The following is a 23,763-nucleotide window of genomic DNA, read 5'->3' as shown; positions in this document are numbered from 1 at the left end:
GGAATTACAGCTATCGTTATTTAATCATCCCAGATGACTTCAACAATAGGAGAACTGCCTTTAATTTCGACCCTAAGTGTTAATGAGATTTGTTTCTGTGTGTGCATGTGTGTATAACGAAAGTAGAATGTGATATTTATGTGCTATACACTGCCTTCGGAAAGTATTCACACCCCTTGACTTTTTTTTCCACATTTTGTTGTGTTACAGCCTGAATTTAAAATAGATTAAAAATACATTGTGTGTCACTGGCCTACACATAACACTTCATAATGCCAAAGTGGAATTATGTTAAAAATGACAAGCTGAAATGTCTTGAGTCAATAAGTATTCAACCCCTTTCTTATGGCAAGTCTAAATCATTACAAATGTGTGCAAAGTCACGCAATAAGCTGCATGGACTCACTCTATGTTCAACAATAGTGTTTAACACGATTTTTTAATGACTACCTCTTCTCTGTACCCCACACATACAATTATTTGTATGGTCCCTAAGTCAAGCAGTGCATTTTAAACACAGATTCAACCACAAAGTCCAGGGAGGTTTTCCAATCCCTCTTAAAGAAGGGTATCTATTGGTAAATGGGTAAAAAAAAATGTAAAAGCAGACATTGAAGATGCCTTGGAGCATGGTGAAGTTATTAATTACACTTTGGATGGTGTATCAATACACCCAGTCACTACAAAGATACAGGCGTCCTTCCGAACTCAGTTGCTGGAGAGGAAGGAAACCGCCCAGCCATTTCCAGGCTGGTCACTAGGAACACACGCTGATTTCAGAAGTTTGAAAAGATCCTGAGGATGTTGATATATGCCATCCTCTGCGCTCACCAAAAACAGTGGCCCTGATCTGGGCTCAAACTCACATTGCTCAGAGCCAGAGAGTGCTGCTTAGACCACTGCACCATGGCAATTCATAATTGTCTAGGAAGCAGGGAGAGTACTTGAGGATACTAAATGGAAACAGTGCACTATTATTTTTTAAATTTAAAAGCAAATTATGCTTTCCCCAATCCACAGCCCTGACCTTAACCACTTGAAATGAATACCTACACTTAACCCGTTAAGTTGATTCTGTTTTAACCCTGCAATCACGCAGAATGAACCCTGTAACCACGCGGAATTAATGGGTCAAAAATTGACGTTCATTCAATTATGTAAAATCCCGAAGTGAAACTATGAGATCAGTTTGGGATTTCACCATGAGGCCAATGGTGACTCTAAAACAGTAACATATTTTAATGGCTGTGATAGGAGAAAACTGAGAATGGATCAACAACATTGTAGTTACTCTACAATACTAACCTAAATGACAGAGTGAAAAGAAGGAAGCCTGTACCGAATACAAATATTCCAAAACATGCATCCTGTTTGCAATAAGGAACTAAAAACGGCAAAAAATATTTTCAAGCATGGTGGTGGCTGCATCATGTTATGGGTATGCTTGTCATCGGCAAGGACTACACTCCTAGAAAAAAAAGGTGTTATCTAGAACCTAAAAGGGTTCCCAAAGGATAACCCTTTGAAGAACCCTTTTTTGGTTCCAGGTAAAAACCCTATTGGGTTCCCAGAGGGTTCTACACGGAACCCAAAATAATTCTACCTGGAACTAAAAAGGGTTCTACCTGGAACCAAAAAAAGAAACAATTTGGAATCCTTTTTTTCTAATTGTAGGGAGTTTGTTTGGATAAAAAGAAACAGAATAAAGCTAAACACAGGTAAAATACCAGCGGGAAATCTGGTTCAGTCTGCTTTCCAATAGACACAGGGGGACAAAATCCCCTTTCAGCAGGACACAAGCCCAAATATACACTGGAGTTGCTTACCAAGACGACATTGAATATTCCTGAGTGGCCTAGTTAAGGTTTTGACTTAAATCGGCATGAACATCTATTACAAGACTTGAAAATGGCTGTCTAGCAATGATCAGCAACCAAGTTGACAGAGCTTGAAGAATTTGATAAAGAATAATGTGCAAATATTGTATAATCCAGGTGTGCAATACTCTTAGACTTACCCAGAAAGAGCCACAGCTGTAATCGCTGTATTGACTCAGGGGTGTGAATACTTACGTAAATGAGGTATTTCTGTATTTCATTTTCAATAGATTTGTAAAAAAAAAAATGTAAACATGTTTTCACGTTCTCATTAAGGGGTATTGTGTGTTGATGGGTGAGGGAAAAATCAATTTAATCCATTTTGAATTCAGGCTGTAATAGAACAAAATGTGGAATAAGTCAAAGGGGGATGAATACTTTCTGAAGACACTGTATGTATCCCATTCAAAAGGCAAAATTGTCACCATTATAATCAGCCCTAGCACTTTCTGTAACCGACTGGCTCTTGGTAGTGAAACCAAAACACTGGGGAAGGCAGCATGTCTTTTATTTATGCCGTGGCACATTCGCCCGTTGTCCCTCTGTATTGGGGTTGGAGGGGGATCTGCTCGTCTGCCTCGCCATGGTCCTATTTGCGTGATAAGACCTATCATGCCAATCATGGGATCTGGCGGAGACAAAGATGAGGTCCAGGTTGAGCCTCTCTATCGGCCAGCAGCGTCTGCTTCATTACCATAATCTCCCTTTCCATTATCGGCAGAGAGGCGCTGACCTTCCAGTTCCAGGCTGCTGTCAAACTTTATTTAGTTTCATTCGGCGGTCGTTGTTCGCCACGGTCATGTGATACTGGGCATACAGCGGCGTTAAGGTTGTTACCGTCAGATCAGGACACAGCGTGGAGATGCGGTGGTGGAACTCCTTGCCAGCCTCTTCGTTGCATGTTAAGATTCGTCGCCTCAGATTCTGTTTAGTCAAACACACAATAACATAGAAAAATACATTTGAGAGACAGAGAGAAAGAAGTGGGGGTCTGAAGGTGATTCCAAACATGAAGAAGATCGGTCTCTGACGTCGGGCCAAATCCTCTCACAGATAACCATGTGGGATGACAGAGAGAGAGAGAGAGGGAGAGGGGCAGAGGGGGACACAGAGAGAGAGGGACACAGAGAGAGGGGGGGAAGAGAGAGAGAGAGAGTGAGAAAAGGAGAGAGAGAGGGAGGGAAATAGAGAGGATGAGAGAGCGACATAGAGAGAGGGCGAGAGAGTAAACAAAGTGATGCAAAGAGAGGATGGATACTGTGCCATTCCGCCCCTCCCCCACCCCCTCTAAATCATGCAGAAGAGAACAAATAAATTCCATGCCGTCTGTGGAACGAAAGGCTGCGGCCACCAGCCACCCGAGCACTCCAAGGTGCCTCTGGAAAGTGATCTGCTGGCCCACTGCACCAGCCTCAAATGTTGTCATGGCGAGTTAACAGCAAATCGCTTTGCACCAACACCCCCAAAACCTCCCCCAAAACAACAACAAAGGGATATACGATGTATGTATAGATCTTTACTTGAAAATCTATGGGCCACTTAAAAAAAAAAAAAATCTTTATGTGAAGAGAAATTGGCACTAGGAATTTATTTAATTAATGCGGCCTCATGTCCTGCGGCCACATGTAATCTGTTGAGAATTGTCAAGTGTGAGCTTTTGGGGCTGTGTAGGGGGTGTGAGGATGGGGGAGAGACAAAAAGACATCCACCGTGAGACTCCTCCAGTGGCCTGTAATGAGAGTCTCCATCTAATCCCATAATTCCTTGTTTAATTAAACCACCGAGCCTGCCCAGAGTCCAAACCAGGTTGATGAGCCCTTTATTTTTTGTGTGTTTGGTTATTTTTCTTGTGGCGCTTCACTTCACTTCACTTCATAGGAATACAGTCACATGAACAAACAAATGCATAGAATGAATGTGCATCCACCCACAGACTCCTATGACTAATCCCCAGAGTTGCTTGCATCACTCCCGTCCTATGTGTCTTGATGACAGTTGTATTCAGAGTAAGACTACTATATTTACAAGTGTCAAGTGTCATTACCAATGTATTTTGAAGCCTTTAAATGCATACCAGCGTTGTTTTTCTCGCAGTGTTGAAGTTTATTGGTGCTGTTGGCGTTAGAGCTGTAAGAGTTGCATGCCACACCCAGGTTCTGCACTTCTCAATTGTCCCCCCAGGGCTTTCATCAGAACACTAGAAAGGAGCAGACAGGAGGCACAGGCTGACACATTATTACTATACAGCCCTGCTAACCCTCTCAAGTACCTCAACGCTTCTCATCATATCTGCCCCTCGAAAACCTCCCAGGTTTCACATGGTACACACACACACGCGCACCCGCACACGCACACACACACACACACACACACACACACACACACACACACACGCACAAACAAAGACATGCATACTCACCCACCCGTATGCCCAACCATTCTGAATGAGTTTAGAATCAGTGACAGTGACTCAAATGTAGAATCACAGCTGTCATTCCGAGATCCGTATGGAAATATTGCCCAGAATCACCCTGCCAGTTTGAGTCCACATTTGACTGTTGTCACTTCCTGTTATCGGAGAGGTCTGATTTGAGCGTCAGTCACAGTTCCTCCATAGCCATCCTTTCCTGTAGCACAGGAATTGTGTTACACTTGATGATTTGAAATGCAACGTATCCACATGTGTGGTTGAGTTCTGTTTTTAAATGGGTAAATAAATCAAATGTTAAAACATTATTCTGGGCAGCCACTGCCCTGCGTTGCTGAGGCCATGAAAGAGCAGAGAAAGATAAAGGAGTCTGTCATAAGGGAGAAGGCATGTCTGTCAGACCCGGAACCCAACCAGACCCCGCCCAGACCCAGACCAAGACCCAGTCCTGGTAGGCTGTGGAGGCAAACAGGGTCAGAGGCACGGTACTAAAGCATATCAGCGCTGAGAGGGACACAAGGAGGAAGCAGGGACACTGACCTCCCTCATCTATCCCACTCTCCCCTCCCTCCCTCTCTCCTCTCTCTCGTTCTCTCCATCCCCTCTCCCCACCACTGCAGAGCCAGCATTGCTACCAGTCAACTCCCCCCATAATCGCCTGGCCACTGATGCGGCAGCCTGGGACCTGCACCCCTCTTTTCCCCCTCCCCTCTACCCCTCCTCCTCTATCTCCCCTCCTCCCCGGGCAGGCTCTGCTTCTCATCTCCCCTCTCCTCTCCTAACCTCCTCTTTCCCCCCTCTCCTTCCTCCATCCCTAGCTCCATGCATATCTATGAGAGCAGCGAGAGGCGGCTGTGCAGCCATCCCTAATGTGGAATGGCTTAAATGCAGGGAGAAGCAATGGGGAGGATTAGGGCCCTGTGTCTGGAGAGCTGAGCCTCTTCAGGCGGCCGGGGGTGTGGAGGGCCATTTGGAGAAGGATCAGCTCTCATGCACACTCACTGCCCCCAAACACTGTCAATAAATATATATAGCCTTAAACACCCAGGGAAATGAGAAAGAGGGTTCCCTCGTCGACCCTCTCTGCTGTCCGCAAGGGCTGGGCGACGGACAGACCTGACTGTCAATGTGTACTCAAGTGTACACTGTGTCCACTTCGAACATGAGTGTTTTTGATACAGGTAAAAAAATTCATTATTATTATTATTATGGTTTGATAGCAGCACAGTGTCTTGAGTAGTGTGTCGACATTCAATGTCCAACTGGCCAACCTGAATGAATGTGTTTGGTGAAATGGCCTACATTTAATTTCAAACAGCCTGTTCGTAACAAATATGTCACAAACAAGGGACTGTATGGAACCTCACCACTGTGAAGTCTCATGCTGTCCCTGGTGTACGTACAGTACATACGGCCACAGAGATCCTATTAAATGATGTATGTCATTCTATGCACACGGCATCACATTACCAGTAGCCACTTGCTCTATTTGCACCCCGATTTACACATTTCATTAGAAACAATGGCGTCGCATCTTCGCAGTTTATCCTTTGCATGCTCTACCCCAGCACAACGCCAACCACGAACCGTAATTAAAACCGATGGCTGTACTTACCCGATAATCTGTCACTGTGGTTATTTTAAAACACCAGCATGGGTATATTGTATATTGTGTGGCACTGATTTCATTCAATCCCCGCCACACAATAATATATTGGCAATATTTACACACTGCCAGTTTGTTGTCGCGTTGCGCCCCAGGCCATGGTGGAAGAATAGTGCTACACGGATCGCCAAGGTGGTCTGGAGAGATTAGCGCCCCCCTCCAATCTGAGCTACCCGCCCCAGGGCATTCTGTGTACTGATGCCGGATTGTGTTGACAGAAAAGGCTCTCATATAAATAACCACACAGTGAAGAAAATACAGTCGTATTCCCTTTAGAGGAGCCATAGGAGGGCATGTCACTGGAGGACACAGCCATCCTCCCCGTGTATCAACCACTGCCTCCCTCGGTGAACAACATCTCTCCATGGTTGTTACCAACACGTCTTTCTTGCACTCAAACCCACGCTTGTCTTTTTCACTGCTAGCCCTGGTTTTGCAGATAGCGGCTCATTTAAAGAAGGTTTCACTTGGAAGGACTGTGATATGTGGTTGATTTACCCACTTAAGTTGAATGCATTGACATTGCTCTGGATAAGAGAGTCTGCTGAATGACTAAAATGTCAACTTCAAACGGTAGAAAACTGCTAATTTAAGGAACGTTTTAATTGTCTTTTGAAGGTTTTACTTGATTGTGATAGGTGGTTGTTTCACATACCTGAACGCACTGATTGCAAGTCGGTCTGGATAAGCTTGTCTGCTAAATTACCTAAATGTCAATTTGAATGTAATATTTCGGTAGACATATTATATATATATATATATATATATATATATATATAGAGTACTTGAAATTCATATATGGTGATTCTCAAACTATGTACATTTGAATACATTTTCGCCATCGTAAGTTGTCGTAATGCTTTCACAACCTTGATACGCCACCTGCTATAATGGTTAATTAGAGGTTTGCTTCGTTGTATGAAATGGGAGGTGCAATGATGTAAACGGGGCATTGTATACATTAAACGGGGCATTGTATACATGTTCAATGGAGTGGTACTGCCATAAATGTGTTATAAGCAACATAAAGAATACTTTTTGACTGCTGAACTGCATTACACTTCAACAGTATGGTACGGTGTCCATCAGTCGACTGAATTACACAGGAAGACCAACTGTCTGTCTCTGTCCCCGATGCAGGTAGCCGTATGGACGAAGGCTCAGATGTGGAGTCGGAGCCGGACCTTCCCCTGAAGAGGAAACAGAGGCGCAGTCGCACCACTTTCACGGCCGAACAGCTGGAGGAGCTGGAGAAGGCCTTTGAGAGGACACACTATCCCGACATCTACACCAGAGAAGAGCTGGCCCAGAGGACCAAGCTCACAGAGGCCCGTGTACAGGTAGGACATGCTGTAGATGCATGCACGCACACCAACACGTCCGGGTAGTGTGTCCTCTCAAAAGCCTTCTCCAGCTCCTCCAGTTGCTCACGAAGCACGCGCACGCGCGCACGCACGCACGCACACACACACACACACACACACACACACACACACACACACACACACACACACACACACACACACACACACACACACACACTCACACTCACACAGTCTTGTACAGCTAAACTTGTGGGGACACACAATTCAGTCCCTTTCAAAATCCTATTTTCCCTACCCCTAACTCTAAACCTAACCCTAACCCGTACTCTTACAATAACCTTAACTCTAACCCTAACCTTAACCCAAAAACCTAACCTTAACCCTAATCCTAGCTCCTAACCCTAAACCTATTTCTATCACTAATTCTAACCTTAATTTAAAATTAGCATTTGAACTTGCGAGGACTAACAAAATGTCCCCAGTTGGTCAAATTTTTGTTTGTTTACTATTCTTGTGGGGACTTCTTGTCCCCACAAGAATAGTTAAACATCCACACACACACACACACACACACACACACACACACACACACACACACACACACACACACACACACACACACACACACACACACACATTCAACACACCTCTATACTAGTACTAATCACAAGCTCAGAAGTCCCACATGTGGTACTTTCTTGTCTGAGATTCTATGGGTCAAGAACAACAGAAGAGTGTGTCAGAGCCAGCACCTACTCCTCAACACTTGAGAGAGAGAGAGCACAGCGTGGATGACGATACCCTATAGGATTAGTCCTCTCTGTAGGGAGTGAGTATGGTTTTCAGTGTGAGAGTCAGACATAAGGGGAGATGTCTGAGAGCACAACACAATGTCATCAGGTCTACTGTAATGCAGGGGTACGGAATGCAAAATAGCTGTGCTTGTGCCAATTTTAGGGGGGAATGTTTCATCATTGTGGCCTTCCTTCTTTAATTGGGTTGGGGGGAGGGGGGGGCTGTAAAATTAATAGAACATTTCTTCAATTTCAATTTGGGAAACCGTTTGCTTTTCATATGTCTTGGAACTAAAGCTATTACTGATATTACTGTATGACTAGCCTGTGGAGTGGGCCTATGCACCATGCTAAATGCTGAATGTTTATGGAGGGTTTAAGGTTTTTAGTAGTCAATGGTGTTTTTATAGTGTTTGTTGGCTTTCTTTGGCACCCAGTTGTCGTCGGCTGCATCCCGTGGATATCCACAACAGCAGCTATGCCCTTCTCAGTAGAGTTGGGGGATTCTCAGCCAGGATTGCCACAGCTTTTGGCATTTTCTGGCACCATCCTCGTTCTTCTCGCACGTCCACATATTTTCAAGCCTATTGTTTTCGCACACCGTTTCGTATTTATCAAATGCGTCCAATTTTTTCATTCCGACATACGTAAAGGGTCTCGTAAGACTTCAGCTGTTCTAAGCCGGCCAGAGAGCAGTTCTTTCTTCGCACTTAAGTACAGTTTTGACACCTCCTCTGTTCTCTGTACGTTCATTTTTCCTTCTCTAAGTAACACTGAAGGGAAAATACAGTGGAGTTATAGCAACAGCTGTTGGGTCCGAGTGAGAAGGGGGCTTGGGGGAGACAAGTTGGGGTTGCATTCCTGATGGATTTCTCACTCCTTATACTCTTGGCTGGGATCGTTTCTTCCCACCACTTTCAAGCCCACCGCTCCTTGTAAAATTCGCTGCATATTAGAGAGGATCTCTCACCCTCTCTCGGGAGCCCCTAGTCCACCACCAGAAACATGAATCAATCAAGGGCTTGTTTTAAGAAAAAAAAGAAGAAGAAGAAGAAGAGGAAAAAGAATGGACCAGGAGTGTCTTCCCTTTAGCCGTCAGTCCTGTCCTCACTCTTTTCTCACCCCTCCCTGCAACCAGTGTTTCACTTCAGGACCTCCAGTCTACTGCGACATGACAAGATAGTCTTTGTCTCTCACCATCCAATGCGAACACTCGTAAACAACGCATGTTTTTAGACACCTCATTCCCGTTGTACATGGTAGCACACTGTGCTGCAGTTGGAGATAAGCAGTGTTGGGTAGGTTACTTTCTAAATGTAATATGTTACAAGTTACCTGTCCAAAATGTTTATTCGTAATGTAACTTCTGGATTACCCAAACTCAGCAACGAATCTGATTACTTTCAGTTACTTTTGGATTACTTTCCCCTTAAGAGTCATTAGAAGAAAACTAAATGGATCCATCAAACACATTTGGTGTGTCATCATAGTGGACTCTGACTTGTGGTCAGACTCGCTCAGGTGGAACATACTTAAACTTGCGCCTTTATTTCGATGCTAAATTGAATGTCATTGAGATAACATCCCATACATACCCACAAGACATGCCACAAGAGGTCTCTTCACAGTCCCCAAGTCCAAAACGAATTCACTGCAACGCACAGTATTATACAGAGCTATGATTGCATGGAACTCCAATCTCCAATTACTCAAGCAGAATGCAAAATTACATTTACAAAATGGATAAAACAACATCTCATGGCACAATGGGGACTGAAATGACACACACAAACCCACGCACACACATACAAACTCTATCACACTCTAACACACACAATCTACACGTACATTATTAGTTAAATTAGTTATATTGTTTGTATATTGTTGTATTTAAAATGAGTGTGACTGTCCTTGTCTATCAGTATATCAGTGTCAGTGGTGGAAAAAGTACCTTATTCTCATACTTGGAGGAAAAGCAAAGATACCTTAATAGAAAATGACTGACACTCAGTAAAATACTACTTGAGTAAAAAGTCTAAAAGTATTTTGTTTTAAATTGACTATATTATCAAAAGTAAATGTAATTGCTAAAATATACTTACATATCAAAAGTAAAATTTCAAATTCCTTATATTAAGCAGACCAGACGACACCATTTTAATTATTTTATTTTATTTACGGGCAGCCAGGGGCACATTCCAACACTCAGACATCATTTACAAACGAAACGTGTGTTTGGTGAGTCTGCCAGATCAGGGGCAGTAGGGATGACCAGGTATGTTCTCTTGATAATTGCATGAATTGGACCATTTTCCTGTCCTTCTAAGCATTCAAAATGTAACAAGAACATTTGGGTGTCAGGGAAAATGTATGGAGTAAAAAGTACACAATTTTCATTAGGAATGTAAGTGAAGTAAAAGTAAAAGTTGTCAAAAATATAAATAGTAAAGTCAAGTACAGATACCCCCCCCCCCCCAAAAAAAAAACAACTCAAGTAGTACTTTAAAGTATTTTTACTTAAGCACTTTACACCACCGATTAGTGTTTTCTTACTTGTCGTGCTGCTTCGACAAAAGCTCATGGCGATCCGAATAAACCAATAAGCACCACAAGATTTTGCCCACCATTTGTGGCTGAAGTGACAAATAGACTGTAGCCTACATGTTGGAGTAATTAGCTACTTCAACATGTGACCCACTTCAGCTGTTTTTACTAGTTTTATTTTTCTGCACTACTTGTTAATTATGGTTTGCGACTGTGTTTCAGCTGCTATCGACAGACCCAGCCTCCCTGTTAAAACTATTCAAGAGATTGAAATACTATAGTCTGGTGATAGCCTGGTGAACTTTGGCAAACCTTCGTTGGTAGCCTGCAACAAGAGATGTCAATGTTAACTCTTCTTGCACGGAACGTTCCACATTCCATCCGTTTAAAATAGTAGTGTAACCATACTTTTACCTGTCTTTAAAATTGTATTGGAGACAAAACTGGAAGCCATCTATAACTGACAGACGGAATGCAGTTTCTGCCTGGGTTAATCACTGATCAAAATGCAAACGGATGCGCTGATCTATCGTCTCTGGTCTATCATCATCAATGCACCCACTCTTATTTATGGAGCTTATCTTGTGATCTCGACAAAAACAACTTTTATCATGAGGTGATCCTCTCTGGACTTCCGTACTGAACAGCATTTGGTGTCATATTTTTCCTGTCTCAAAAGCAAACATCATTGGGACAGTGGGATTGGTCCTCCACGGATCATGTGATGTGGTTGTTGTTGGCAGTCCATATCAGAGGCTCTGTTTAGCTTTCAGCCATGTTAGTAGGTCAGCTCAATGTCCCATTCTCTTAGCACAACCCCCACGGGGGAATTAGGCCATTATACATATTTATAGCTCACTGACTGATTCAAGTAAAAACATGACTAAAAGGGACATTTTTCTTTTTTTTTGTTGTCAATAATGTGGCTAAATTATGTCATGTGAAAGCCTGAGGTATCTGAATTGTGGCAGTAATTTCGTTAGGCGACTTTCCTTATAATCTAATTCTGGGAGGCTTTGAAAAAAGCTCGAAAAGGTCAGTCCAAATTCCATTTTTGAAAAGGTCACTGAAAAAAAATGTCCAGGACATGAAAATAACATTTAAAAAAAAGATGGTGTGCTTGTGTAATGCTCACACCAGTTATTGTGGACAAATGTAGTTCACAGTTTGGCCACTGGACAAAGTAATTCCAAAGATTGACAAATTGTTCCTTTGTCAGATGTCTTATTGCGAGGATGGATGGAGGGATGGATGGATGGATGGATGTGTGGGTTAATGGATGGATGGGAGGCTGGGTGGATGGATGGATGGATGAGGGTGAGACACAAATGTCATATTTCTAAGTCTTGTCCACATTGAGCTGAAGTCAATTATTGGTATACCCAGGACAGTGTCTTCCACGTTTCTGTACTATTTTCCATCACCCTTGAATATACAACTGACCATGCAAGAGGCATCAGTCAACTACTGACCGGACCCCAAGTTAAAACACATCTCTGCCAAATATAACAGCATACTCCCCTTCCAGGGTGGGTTCTCTACGGTAACAAAGGGCTTTCAGTCCTCCATCCACAACAGACTGAAGAAGAAGGTCCCACCTGAGTTAGTACTTTACTGTATGTCTTGGAAACTAATTGGATGTACAAATTGGGATCCCACTTCTGACACCAAATGTGCCAATTAGAATTAGTGAAGTAAAGCGGTTCATGGGAGATGATTAACGGGACCAGAAGCTGAGCTCCATTGACTCCCAGTAATGACTCGGTGCGTGTTAAAAATGGCTCCTTTCAGGGCACCACTGAGAGGGGCTGTTATGAAGGAATCAGACACCTGGTGCTTCTGGGGTAACTGTTTTTTACACTAGCCCTCGACAGTGTCAGAGACAGGGCAGACAGGGGCCTAGGGGGCCTAGAGTCAGGTACCCGGGGAGCCAAAGGAGAGGGTAGACAAAGGTGGCCTGAGCCTCTTAGCTTGTGCAGCACACCATGGCCTAGTTGTTGACCTGGCCGGTGCAGCTGTTGCCTGCCTGCCTGCCTGACATGGTATCCAGATGTCTGGGAGAGGGTGAGAAACAGGACTGCTGTGGTGTGTGTGTGTCATGGGGCGGGGGGCTTCTATGAGAGGGGAGGAGTCTTCAGCATCAACAGATTTCTCATTTCATGTGGTTCTCATAAAGAGAGACATACACACTGAGAGAGAGAGCGAGAGAGAGAGAGAAACAGCCCATCTGTCTTCAGAAGCCACCACCAATCCTTAATTACATCAAACCAACTCACCATAGCTTATTCCTCTCCACACACACACACACACACACACACACACACACACACACACACACACACACACACACACGCACGCACGCACGCACGCACGCACGCACGTACACGCACACGCACACACACAAATACTTTTACAGCCTCTGACAAATGAACGACACTGATATGTATCTAGCCCAACGACAGGGATGAGAACTACCAGATCTTTAGGACTGAGCCTTGGCTACCTGTCTTACTTGAAACATGTTCCACTGCTGACAACATAACCACACTCATGTTTTCTGTCAATGGGAGTGACAGGTTTGTGAGGCTGGAGTGGTGGCTGTTAACAGGCGACATGGAAATTGAGAATGTATATCAATGATACTGTATATCAAATATACTGTATATCAATGATTACAATTGTCATATCCTTCCACGTTACACCTCCATGTAAAATGTGTTAGCCTAACTCATACTTCACTCCATTACTTATTAATTCCATACATAAATACATGAAATCAACAATACACAGTGTCAAAGTATATCATAATACCTTGATCCCACGATACCTTGACTCGCTTAGACCACCTCGGCAGTGGAGCTGGCTGAAAACGGAGCTGTAGGCCTGAAGCCTTGTAGCCTTGTAGTGCGACTTGCCCTGCTGCTACCATTCAGAGTCAAAGCTGCTCCTCCAAGTCATTTGTTTTGTGCGCCACAAAAGAACAAATGGGATTTGTGTCGACGGTGGAGTTGGAAGCAGTGGCAGTGTACCCGCTCTGGTGTTCAAACAGAGGGGTTTATTATTAGAGTTGAAATGAATTTCTTTCAGTCTCTCTTTACTCCTGATACTTATCGGCCTAATCCGCCCCTCCACTCCCCGACTCCCCGATTCACACTCCCAGCTACTTTAATTAGCATAGCGCCAACCCGGCTAGCAGACGGAGAGATCGAACAAGGGGGGAGGGAGATACAGGGAGGGAGAGGGAGAGGGAGAGAGAGAGAGAGAGAGAGAGAGACTGATCAGTTTGGGGCTAACTGGGAGAATCCTCTCCCTTGGTCTTTTGTTCTGATCTGTGACCATCGTTGCCAGGTTACTGGTGTCACTCCTTCTGTTGTTGAGTGGTGTCTCATTAAACCCATGTATGGAATCCTTTGAACTGTGGACGCAATCGAGGCCTATACTTTTCTAACAAGACATTTAGAATGGGAATACCCTACAAAAATGGGACGAGTTGTGTGTGTGTGTGTGTGTGTGTGTGGTGTGTGTCTGCATGTGTGTGTTTGTGTGTGTCTACATGTGTATCTGAGTATATGTGTGTGTGTGTGTGTGTGTGTGTGTGTGTGTGCGTGTGTGCGTGTGTGCGTGCGCGCGGGTGCGTGTATGAGTTTGTGTATGTGTGTGTACGTCAGCATGTGTGTGTGTCTTCATGTGTGTGTCTGCATGTGTGTGTGAGGATATATGTGTGTGCCCTGGTTCATGTGGACCATCTGTGGGCAGTAAAACAGCATATCTCTGTCTTTCCATCTCCAGTGGAAAGAGAGAGAGAGAGGCCCCGCGGCCCTCTATCAGGGCTTGACCTCTGGATGCCTATGTCATGTAACCTCAGCCCTTTACTCTCCAAAACCCCTCCGCTCTGACGCCCTCACCCTGCCACCTAGAGCTACAGAGAGAGAGCGACAGAGAGAGAGCGACAGAGAGAGAGAGCTAAAGAGAGAGAGAGCGACAGAGAGAGAGAGCGACAGAGAGAGAGAGCTAAAGAGAGAGAGAGCGACAGAGAAACTGAGAGATAGAGAAGAGGCTACTGCAAAAGAGAGAGAAAAGATTGATGTTGGGCTTTTTCATGCCTCTTAGTCGCTGTTATGTTGGACTTTTTGGCTGTGAAATTCAATCACGTTATCCAGGTTTTACTCGTCATCGTGCCCGTCTCCAAGTCATTCCCCCCGCCAGCCAGCCCAACAGTAATCCCAGACGATATCTCCCCAACTGGAGAAGATACGCACGCACACACGCACACAAAGCACACACACACAGGCACGCACTCACACAGGCAGGTATACACACACACACAAAAATAGAACAGAATGGTTTTTAGCTCTGTTGTGAGCTAAACTAGGTAATTTACTACAGTCTTTATTTAGGGGAGGAGCTGGGGAGTATGAGAGAGAGCGAGAGAGAGAGAGAGAGAGAGAGAGAGAGAATCCTTCCAAGGTGACATTGCAGTCAGATTCCAGAGCAGAGTATCAAGTCCTTGGTGGTGCTCAGAGCAAGCCTCTTAGGAAATCCACTGAGCCCTGCAGCCGCACTCACACAGAGCAGACTTACTGTAAACACACACAGTGAAAAATCTAAATAAAACCTACAATGTGACTGGTATGTTACATGCAATGAGCTTTCAGTAATGATTTTATTCATAAGGAGTGGACGTAAAAACCTGTCACGAGTATCTCACGCGGTTGTATGGATGAGATTCAGTTGTCATGAATCTTTGGTACATCGTTTGTACACCGTTGGTGGTGATTCTGAAGTGAAGCAGAGAAAAGGCTGCCAAGTTTGTGAACTGAGAGTGTCTTAGCTCACTCCTCTCCCTCTTAGCACCTAGGGCAAACACTGCCTCGTGTAATTATTAGAGTCTACCCTTCGAAAATAGAACTCCAAATGATATTCTACACTTGAAAGGCATGTTTTTCATTTGCACAAATGTAAAACTGCAAATGTAGTCGGTGAGGAGAGGAAGAAAGTGGGTAGCCCGGGGGAAAGTATAGGTGGTGTGTGCGTGTGTACTTTCACTCACTTTTATTCTCATATTGTGTGTGTGCGCATGTGCGTGTGAGCGTGTAAGTGCGAGCACGTGTGTGTGTGTGTCGGTGCCTAATCGTGCGTGTTCGGGTGTGGTGTGTAGGCTATCCATCTGCGTGTAGGCCCGTACTTGTACCCGGTTTCTCTCTTTTATTGGCCACGTTTAATTAAGACCCGGCAATTAGTGTCCTGTGGAGTTGAAAGATGGGTAATTTGTGCCTATAGCCACGCACTGCTCTTTCATTTACCATTCTGCTTAATCTGGGCCTATGGGAGTGGAGAGGGAGGCTGACAATACAAGAGGGACAGGAGGGCTGGGGGGCTGAGGGAGCTATAGCTGGGGGAGTGGGTGAGGCCGAAGTCCTGCTGAGCCTGAAGCTGGGAGGGGGGGGGGGGTGTTAGCACCTGGAATATCAGTTTGGGCCTATCACTTTTGCATATACTGTAGGATTAAATTAAGTTTAAACTTTTTGTCGAGAATGAGTCATTCATTGATGTCTATGGGAGAATGGTGTGTAAGTGTAGAGTTTGACACACCATTCTCTGAAGTTAAGATTCTCTCAAAGTAATGTTATTCAGCAATCACGCAAGAGAAGCATCTGTGTTTCAGACCTGATCTGGCCGAGCCATATGGACGCGTGTGTGTGTGTGTGTGTGTGTGTGTGTGTGTGTGTGTGTGTGTGTGTGTGTGTGTGTGTGTGTGTGTGTGTGTGTGTGTGTGTGTGTGTGTGTGTGTGTGTGTGTGTGTGTGTGTGTGTGTGTGTGTGTGTGTGTGTGCGTGCGTGCGTGCGTGCGTGCGTGCGTGCGTGCGTGCGTGTGTGTGTGTGTGAGCAGTGGAGCACAAATGTGCATCCCTGTCCTAGGCCATCCATCCGTTGATCCATGCGAGCCAGCTGAAAGGTAGCGTTGCTGGGGCTGAGAGAGAGCCTGTTTAAAAAGGCCTCTTTGTGGCCCATTCAAGCCAAGCCTCCATTGTATCCTTCTTTCAGCGGCCCTCTCAATGGGCCGGGCCCATTTGGGAGACAACAGGAGATTAACTGCACAGACAGTGTATTAAGTGCTGATGAATCGGCCCCAAGAGCCATAGATCAATGACACAGGCCAACAGTCTCCTACTGCATATGTAGAAACATACATACAAATTTAGGATCTTAATTTGATCACCCTGTTGCAGGATAACTTTCCCGCAATGCAAGACATTTAAAACTTGTAGTGTATTTGAGGTTTAAAAAGGCTCCTGAAGTCTGTAATTTCCACTTGATTTTCCCTTACAAAAAAATGGATCAACCCCTATTAAAATGTCAATGAATTATAATCCACATAATAATTCACATTTCCTGTTGGTGCAGGATTATTGTCCTGCTGTAGCAAACTGGAGCCTTTAACTGGTTATTTAAACACACATAGGTGGGTCAGGGAGGGGAAAGATCCCTTACTGCCCGTTTTAGATGCATTACAAGATTCATGTTTGCCTTGAGTGTCTGACCTGTGTTTTGTCTTGATGGCCGCAGTTTGAGACAGCGTTGACTAGGCGCTCAAAGACACATACAACGTTTGTTTATCAGGAACACCTTCCTAATACTGAGTTGCACCTCCCCCCTTTGCCCCCAGAACAGCCTCAAATTCGTCAGGCATGGACTCGAAAGCGTTCCACAGGGATGCTGGCCCATGTTGACTCCAATGCTTCCCACAGTTGCGTCAAGTTGGCTGGATGTCCTTATTCTTGATACACACGGCTGGATGTCCTCATTCTTGATACACACGGGAAACTGTGCAGGGTGAAAAACCCAGCAGCGTTGCAGTTCTTGACACAAACCGGTGCACCTGGCCCCTACTACCATATACCCATTCAAAGGCACTTAAATCTTTTGTCTTGCCCATACACCCTCTGAATGGCACACATACACAATCCATGTCTTAATTATCTCAAGGCTTAAAAGTCCTTCTTTAACCTGTCTCCTCCCTTTCATCTACACTGATTGAAGTGGATTTAACAAGTGACATCAATAAGGGATCATAGGTTTCACCTGGATTCACCTGGTCAGTCCACGTCATGGAAAGAGAGTTCTTAATGTTTTGTACACTCAGTGTATAATGCCGGCAAAACCTTAAGCCCAAGCCCAAACCTATTTCCTATTTTCAAATCAAATTCTTCTACTTTTGCCTTGTCCCAAATGGTACCCTGTTCCCTTTAGTGTCCACAGATCTATGTTCAAAGGTAGTGCACTACTTTGACCAGGGCCCATAGATTTCTGTTCAAAGGTAGTGCCCTATAGGGAAAATGGATTTCATTTGGGACGCACACGGTGTGAATCAGCCTTTCAACCCAGCTGTCCCATTATGTATGTATTTGATGTATTCCAACACCAGCACATCTGAAACTAGTCATTAGCAAGCCCCTGTTAATTGAAGTTTTTTTTGCAGTAATTTTGCCCATGGTGTGTGGGGCCCTCACACTGATGGTGTTAATTAAGATTTAAATGTGTTTGATTGACACGATAGCGATTATCACCCCCAAAATAACACTGGGTCAACCAGTTTGAATGAACAGTTAAACAGGTAATTGCAGGTTCTTTGCCTTGGTCTGCCTCCCTCCCTTTTAAGTCTTTGTTTTCTATTTTTCTCTCTTCTTGTTTTCCTCCTTCCTGCCGTGCAGTCTCTCATTCATTCATGAAAATCCTCTTTCTCTCTAGGTGTGGTTCAGCAACCGACGGGCCAGGTGGCGTAAGCAAGCGGGAGCCAATCAGCTGGCGGCGTTCAATCACCTGTTGCCGGGCGGATTCCCAGGCAGCGGCATGCCCACGCTACCCACCTACCAGCTCCAAGATTCCGGTTACCCTACAACCACACTATCACAAGGTATAGACATCTCTACCACCACCTGCGAACACATGGTCCTAACATGTAGTGTTGAGGTACCATTATCAAAGTTGGTTAGCCAAGTAGTGCTAGTGTGATCTAATGCTAATGTATTTGAACCTTGTCTGAGACCTGAAGGCGAATGTTGCTGTAGCTCCTTTAGCTAATGGCTAGGATTTAGGTCAGTGGGCTATCACAGTCTCATGGTGCATAGATGATATCTGAGTCACGTACTTGATTTGACCTGTTACAAACACCCAGTAGCGCCATTCCTATGGTGCTGTGTATGGGATCATCACCCATGACCTTAAATGTGATTTCTCCCTGGTCCTCCTTCTGTATAAACCCCAGACGTTAGTGGCACGGTTCACCGCCCTCAGCCATTACCACCGTCCACCATGCACCAGGGAGGGCTGTCGGGCGGGGATGGCGGCTCGGCCTACGGCCTGTCGTCCAACCGTCATGGCTTCTCCAGCTACTCCGACTCCTTCATGAGCCCCTCGGCACCCAGTAACCACATGAACCCCGTCAGCAACGGCCTCTCCCCACAGGTAGGTGCTGGGGTTCAACTGGTGGCATGTCAGGGTGTGTGGCAGTGTTATTCCACTGCTCTGAGGGTGTGTGTGGGTGCGTGTACAAGTCACGTTGGTGTGTGAGGACAAGTCTTCTGCACTAAGAAACGTACCTGCAACCCATAAAGAAAACACTCTGAAGAGAGTATACTTTTCCACGTCCCATTCAATTCAAATCTAAATATTATGCTGTAAAGAAAAGGACTATTCTTGCTACAGCGCCAGAAAGCGAATCTCGATTGATATTTTTTTCTTTTCTTGTCCTACTGTTTATTGTTATTGTTTATTAGGATCTCTGACAAATGCTATGATTGTTGGTTGCATAAGTCCAAAACATGCATTCTTGCAATTAGGAGAAGAGTTGTGTTTTTGTCATACCCCGGAAACCCAGTGTCTATTTTGATAGAGTAACACCCAGTGGCTTGTCTCTGATTAAGAGGGTCTCTCGTGGCTTTGACTGTAAACGTGTCAAGTACAGAAGATACCAATATCCTCTTGCTACAGGGGGATTTTGGATGATAATGTTTGACAATTAATTTCATCCCACATCCCTGAGCCTCAAATCAAATGAGGACGATTGTTTGACACACGTGGATTCTAAACGAATTAGAGTTTGAACTTGAAACCCACAACCATGTTCGACAAATCCTTCGCTCGACTCAGTAGGCACTACAGGGAAACAACTAATACGAAGATATCCTAGAAAAGAAAAGACGTAATCACATTCAACTAATTAGTCTTTTCACACAATTGTCGAGCTGTGTCTACCGACATCGTTTTCGGAATGAACAGATGTCGCCGTCAAAGCGCTCTGTCCTAATGCATTGTAACTGATTCAAAAAAATAAGGCTTAGCTACCCAAGACAAACTTCCATAGATGAATATTGCATGGTGAATGACCTAGGCATGAATTATTTTTCACTCCGAAAATAGAGATGAATTCAGCATTGAACGTCAAGGCATTATTCTATGAGACAGGTATACCATTTTAATGTTATAGAGCTTCTTCCTCAGATTCTAAGTGATAACTTGATGTTAACTAGCCTGCTCTGCCTCTTCTGTGGGAGGTCCCATCGGGTTTTTACATAAGAGTCTTTCTTTTCTTGGTCATCTCTTATTAGAGGACAGTGGACTCGATAAGGGAATGCCACACCCCTGTCATCAATTGGTGTCAGAGGCCTTTAATGTTTCCTTTCCCCTCTATCGTCCGCAATGCCATTGTTGTGCGTGCTCGTGTGTATGTGTGTGCGTCCGTGTGGCATGCAAATAGGAATTGTCCACTTTATCCTCTCACGGCATCTTGAACAATAACCATTGAAAATGAGAATTTCTGATCGTGCTTGAATTTTAACGGCCACAGAATAGAGAATAGGACGGATGTTGATGCAAACCACTGGTGAGGAGGAAATTATATGCAATTACTCACCAAAACTGGGCAGTCCAGCCCACCCTGAGCAACAAGATCTGACTAACAAGCAGAAAATAAGATTGAAATGGTGTTTAAAGAGTCTCAAATTTAATTCAATGCCACATTTGTCCGCAATTACCCCCGCATTCACACATATTTTATTGCGAGCGCCACCCCCCCCCCACCCCCCCCTGAAATATTTCTCAAAGCAGATTGAGAAAACTGGTAATACTTCCACTCTTTTTTTTGGCGGAGAAGAGAAGAAAGAATGAAGGATTTGGGTGACAAAAAAGAGATTTTCTCTTGTACTGGAGAGTTGGGGGATAACAGGCACGTTCCTCAGCGTTTTCTGATTGTTAATCGTAGTGGTGGGGCTTTGGGAGGCTAATGCTTAGCGCTGCAAACCTGCATAAATATCAGGGACATGGGTTGGCTTTTCCCTATGATTATTAACGTGACTCCCTCTCTCCCTTGCTTGTTCGCCGGTAGAACAGATAAAATAACAAGACTTCCCTGTTTTACATTAGGGATTACGACGCTATAGTTCCCAAGCCTACTGTATGGGCAAGAAGAGATTTTTCTATTAAGAGGGGCCTTTACTTTGATTTTGCATACGTATGCGTTTATGTATTAGCAAAGGCATTTGAAAGTGATTTTTTAAATTCAATTTGATTCTAATAGGAAATAACTGAACTCTAGTATTTTGTCAATTTAATTTCGAATAATATTACTCTAAGAATTTAAGAAGACGTGTTTCATTTGCATTTGAAGTGACAGAAACATTTAAGTCACGTGATGTTAATTCACAGCACCTCAGAAAAAGACATGAAATCCGTAACAATGGGAGTTGTGTCAGCAACAGAGAAATGAGTTGTTAAAGCAGGTGGATCAGTGATTCACAATCACAACCCATCCATTCTAATACGTTGCTCTACATGGGTGCTTTTGTAAAGGTGTGTGTGTGTGTGTGTGTGTGTGTGTGTGTGTGTGTGTGTGTGTGTGTGTGTGTGTGTGTGTGTGTGTGTGTGTCTGTGTCTGTGTGTGTGTGTGTGTTTGTGTGTGTGAAAAAGTTGTACATTTCTCCAGTCTTAGCAGCACTATCTAGCTCTTCTCAACTCCCTTCTCTCTCTCTCTCTCTCTCTCTCTCTCTCTCTCGCTGTCTTTCTCTCTCTCTTACCCCTTCGCCCAGGTCCCCATGTGACATGTGGCAATCCCATCAACCTCTCATTGTGGGAGAAATTAATGTCCTCCCTGACAGCAGGACTATCACAGTTCAGCCCTCCAGACCACCACACTGCGCTCTGCGCAAGCAACCCCTGGCCGTGCCCCTGCAGACACAAATACTATCCTCTCCTCACCTTCTCTCCTTCCCTGTCTCCCCCCTTTTCTGCAGGAAAGGCTCATAGCATATGCTGAAGAAGCCCCCCCCCCCTTTTTTTTTCTAAATCGAAATTCCTCCTCTTTCTTTTAAACCCCCCCCCCCCCCCCCCCCCCTCTCTCCCTAAAATGTCATGCTTTTCCCGTTTCTCTCTTTCTCTCTGTGGAGTATGTTTCTCTGTCCTCAGTGTGGGCTACTATTTCCCCAATCCTTCTGTATGCCTTTAATAAAGCGTTCTATATGCGCACAGCAGAGAGAATATTTCCTTTACAGCAGGCAGGAACATATGGGAGGAGATGCAGCTTTCCCCAGTATGATTAGCCCGTACAGTGCCAAAGCACGGGAATATATATGGAAATGCACGTGAAAGTGTGTGTGTGTGTGTAAATACAATGATTTTATTCCCCCGTGCTTTTGTTGTAGTTTGTTGTTGTGTGTTATTGGGGATGTGAGCAGAGGAGCATTCTTCAGCCAATCCAGTCTTTACAACTTCTTCTTTCCCAAAGGAACGTTTCTGTTCCAAAGTGGTTGTTAGTTCATTTCCTTTCCTCGTTACAAGACGAAGGTGTTGCAATGGAAAGAGCTTTACTTTGATCCAACTGTGGTTTATGCAACTAACATCAGCCCCACAATATATTTATTCCCCCAATTTTTGTACCAGGACAAGCATTGTGTCTTGAAGCGATACAGGTATTTGCACATATTCAATACTGTCCCACACAACTTTCTTTTAGTGGGTTGGTGTTAATGTACAAATGCATACTATTGAGGTTTTTAAATAACTTTTAAAATCTCACCTTTGTAGCTGGCGTTGACATTTTTTTGCTTTCTATGTTATTTTATTATTGTTTTAATGCAAAGTGTGTAGCGATTCTAAATGCACTTTAAATAAAGTGCATTTATGTTGTCAACAACAGTAAACAGCACTTACAATTGCCAAGTACTGTACTGTAGATGTAAACACAAGCCAGCTGCACCTTCTTTTCCCTCCCTTTTGTGCACTACATGAAAAACCTGTTCCAACCACATTCTATTGCTTATTTAATTCCCCGATTCCGATATAACATGTTATAGACAATAGCAATCTGCATACTGCGTACCTCAGACAGATGACCAAGACCAAGTCATTACTAGTCAAGATTAAATAGTTCAAACTGAAGATATGAAGATAATATGCTGTAGTAGCATTGTGCCAGAGTTGAACACATTTGTTCTCTGTGGGTGTTGTCTTGTTTGGTGTCCATTGAATGTTACTGGAGGCTGCCAATCATTGAATGTTCCTGGAGGCTGCCAATCATTGAATGTTACTGGAGGCTGCCATTCATTGAATGTTCCTGGAGGCTGCCATTCATTGAATGTTCCTGGAGGCTGCCATTCATTGAATGTTACTGGAGGCTGCCATTCATTGAATGTTACTGGAGTCTGCCAATCATTGAATGTTCCTGGAGGCTGCCATTCATTGAATGTTACTGAAGGCTGCCATTCATTGAATGTTACTGAAGGCTGCCATTCATTGAATGTTACTGGAGGCTGCCATTCATTGAATGTTACTGGAGGCTGCCATTCATTGAATGTTCCTGGAGGCTGCCATTCATTGAATGTTACTGGAGGCTGCCATCCATTGAATGTTCCTGGAGGCTGCCATCCATTGAATGTTACTGGAGGCTGCCATCCATTGAACGGTGCTGGAGGCTGCCATTCATTGAATGTTACTGGAGGCTGCCATCCATTGAATGTTACTGGAGGCTGCCATTCATTGAATGTTACTGGAGGCTGCCATTCATTGAATGTTACTGGAGGCTGCCATCCATTGAATGTTACTGGAGGCTGCCATCCATTGAATGTTACTGGAAGCTG

The 23,763-nt window shown here is 44.3% G+C and overlaps 1 protein-coding gene across 2 annotated transcripts in view; it reads left to right on the top strand.

Moving 5' to 3' along the window:
* The window catches only part of LOC110532152 (paired box protein Pax-7), a 67,506-nt gene that overhangs the window by 21,405 nt on the left and 22,338 nt on the right, over positions 1 to 23,763 (top strand). For both annotated transcript variants that reach the window (XM_021615802.3, XM_021615801.3), the window contains exons 6-8: positions 7,112 to 7,311; positions 18,383 to 18,548; positions 18,900 to 19,099. In XM_021615802.3, coding sequence (XP_021471477.1) covers positions 7,112 to 7,311; positions 18,383 to 18,548; positions 18,900 to 19,099 — 566 coding nt within the window. The remainder of the gene's footprint in view (positions 1 to 7,111; positions 7,312 to 18,382; positions 18,549 to 18,899; positions 19,100 to 23,763) is intronic.

This window comes from Oncorhynchus mykiss, chromosome 9 (genome assembly GCF_057628025.1).
Source record: "Oncorhynchus mykiss isolate SJ-2025 chromosome 9, ASM5762802v1, whole genome shotgun sequence".
Classification (NCBI taxonomy): Eukaryota; Metazoa; Chordata; class Actinopteri; order Salmoniformes; family Salmonidae; genus Oncorhynchus; species Oncorhynchus mykiss.
Note: the sequence above shows the minus strand (reverse complement) of the source record. Positions and strands in the feature narration are given on the sequence as shown.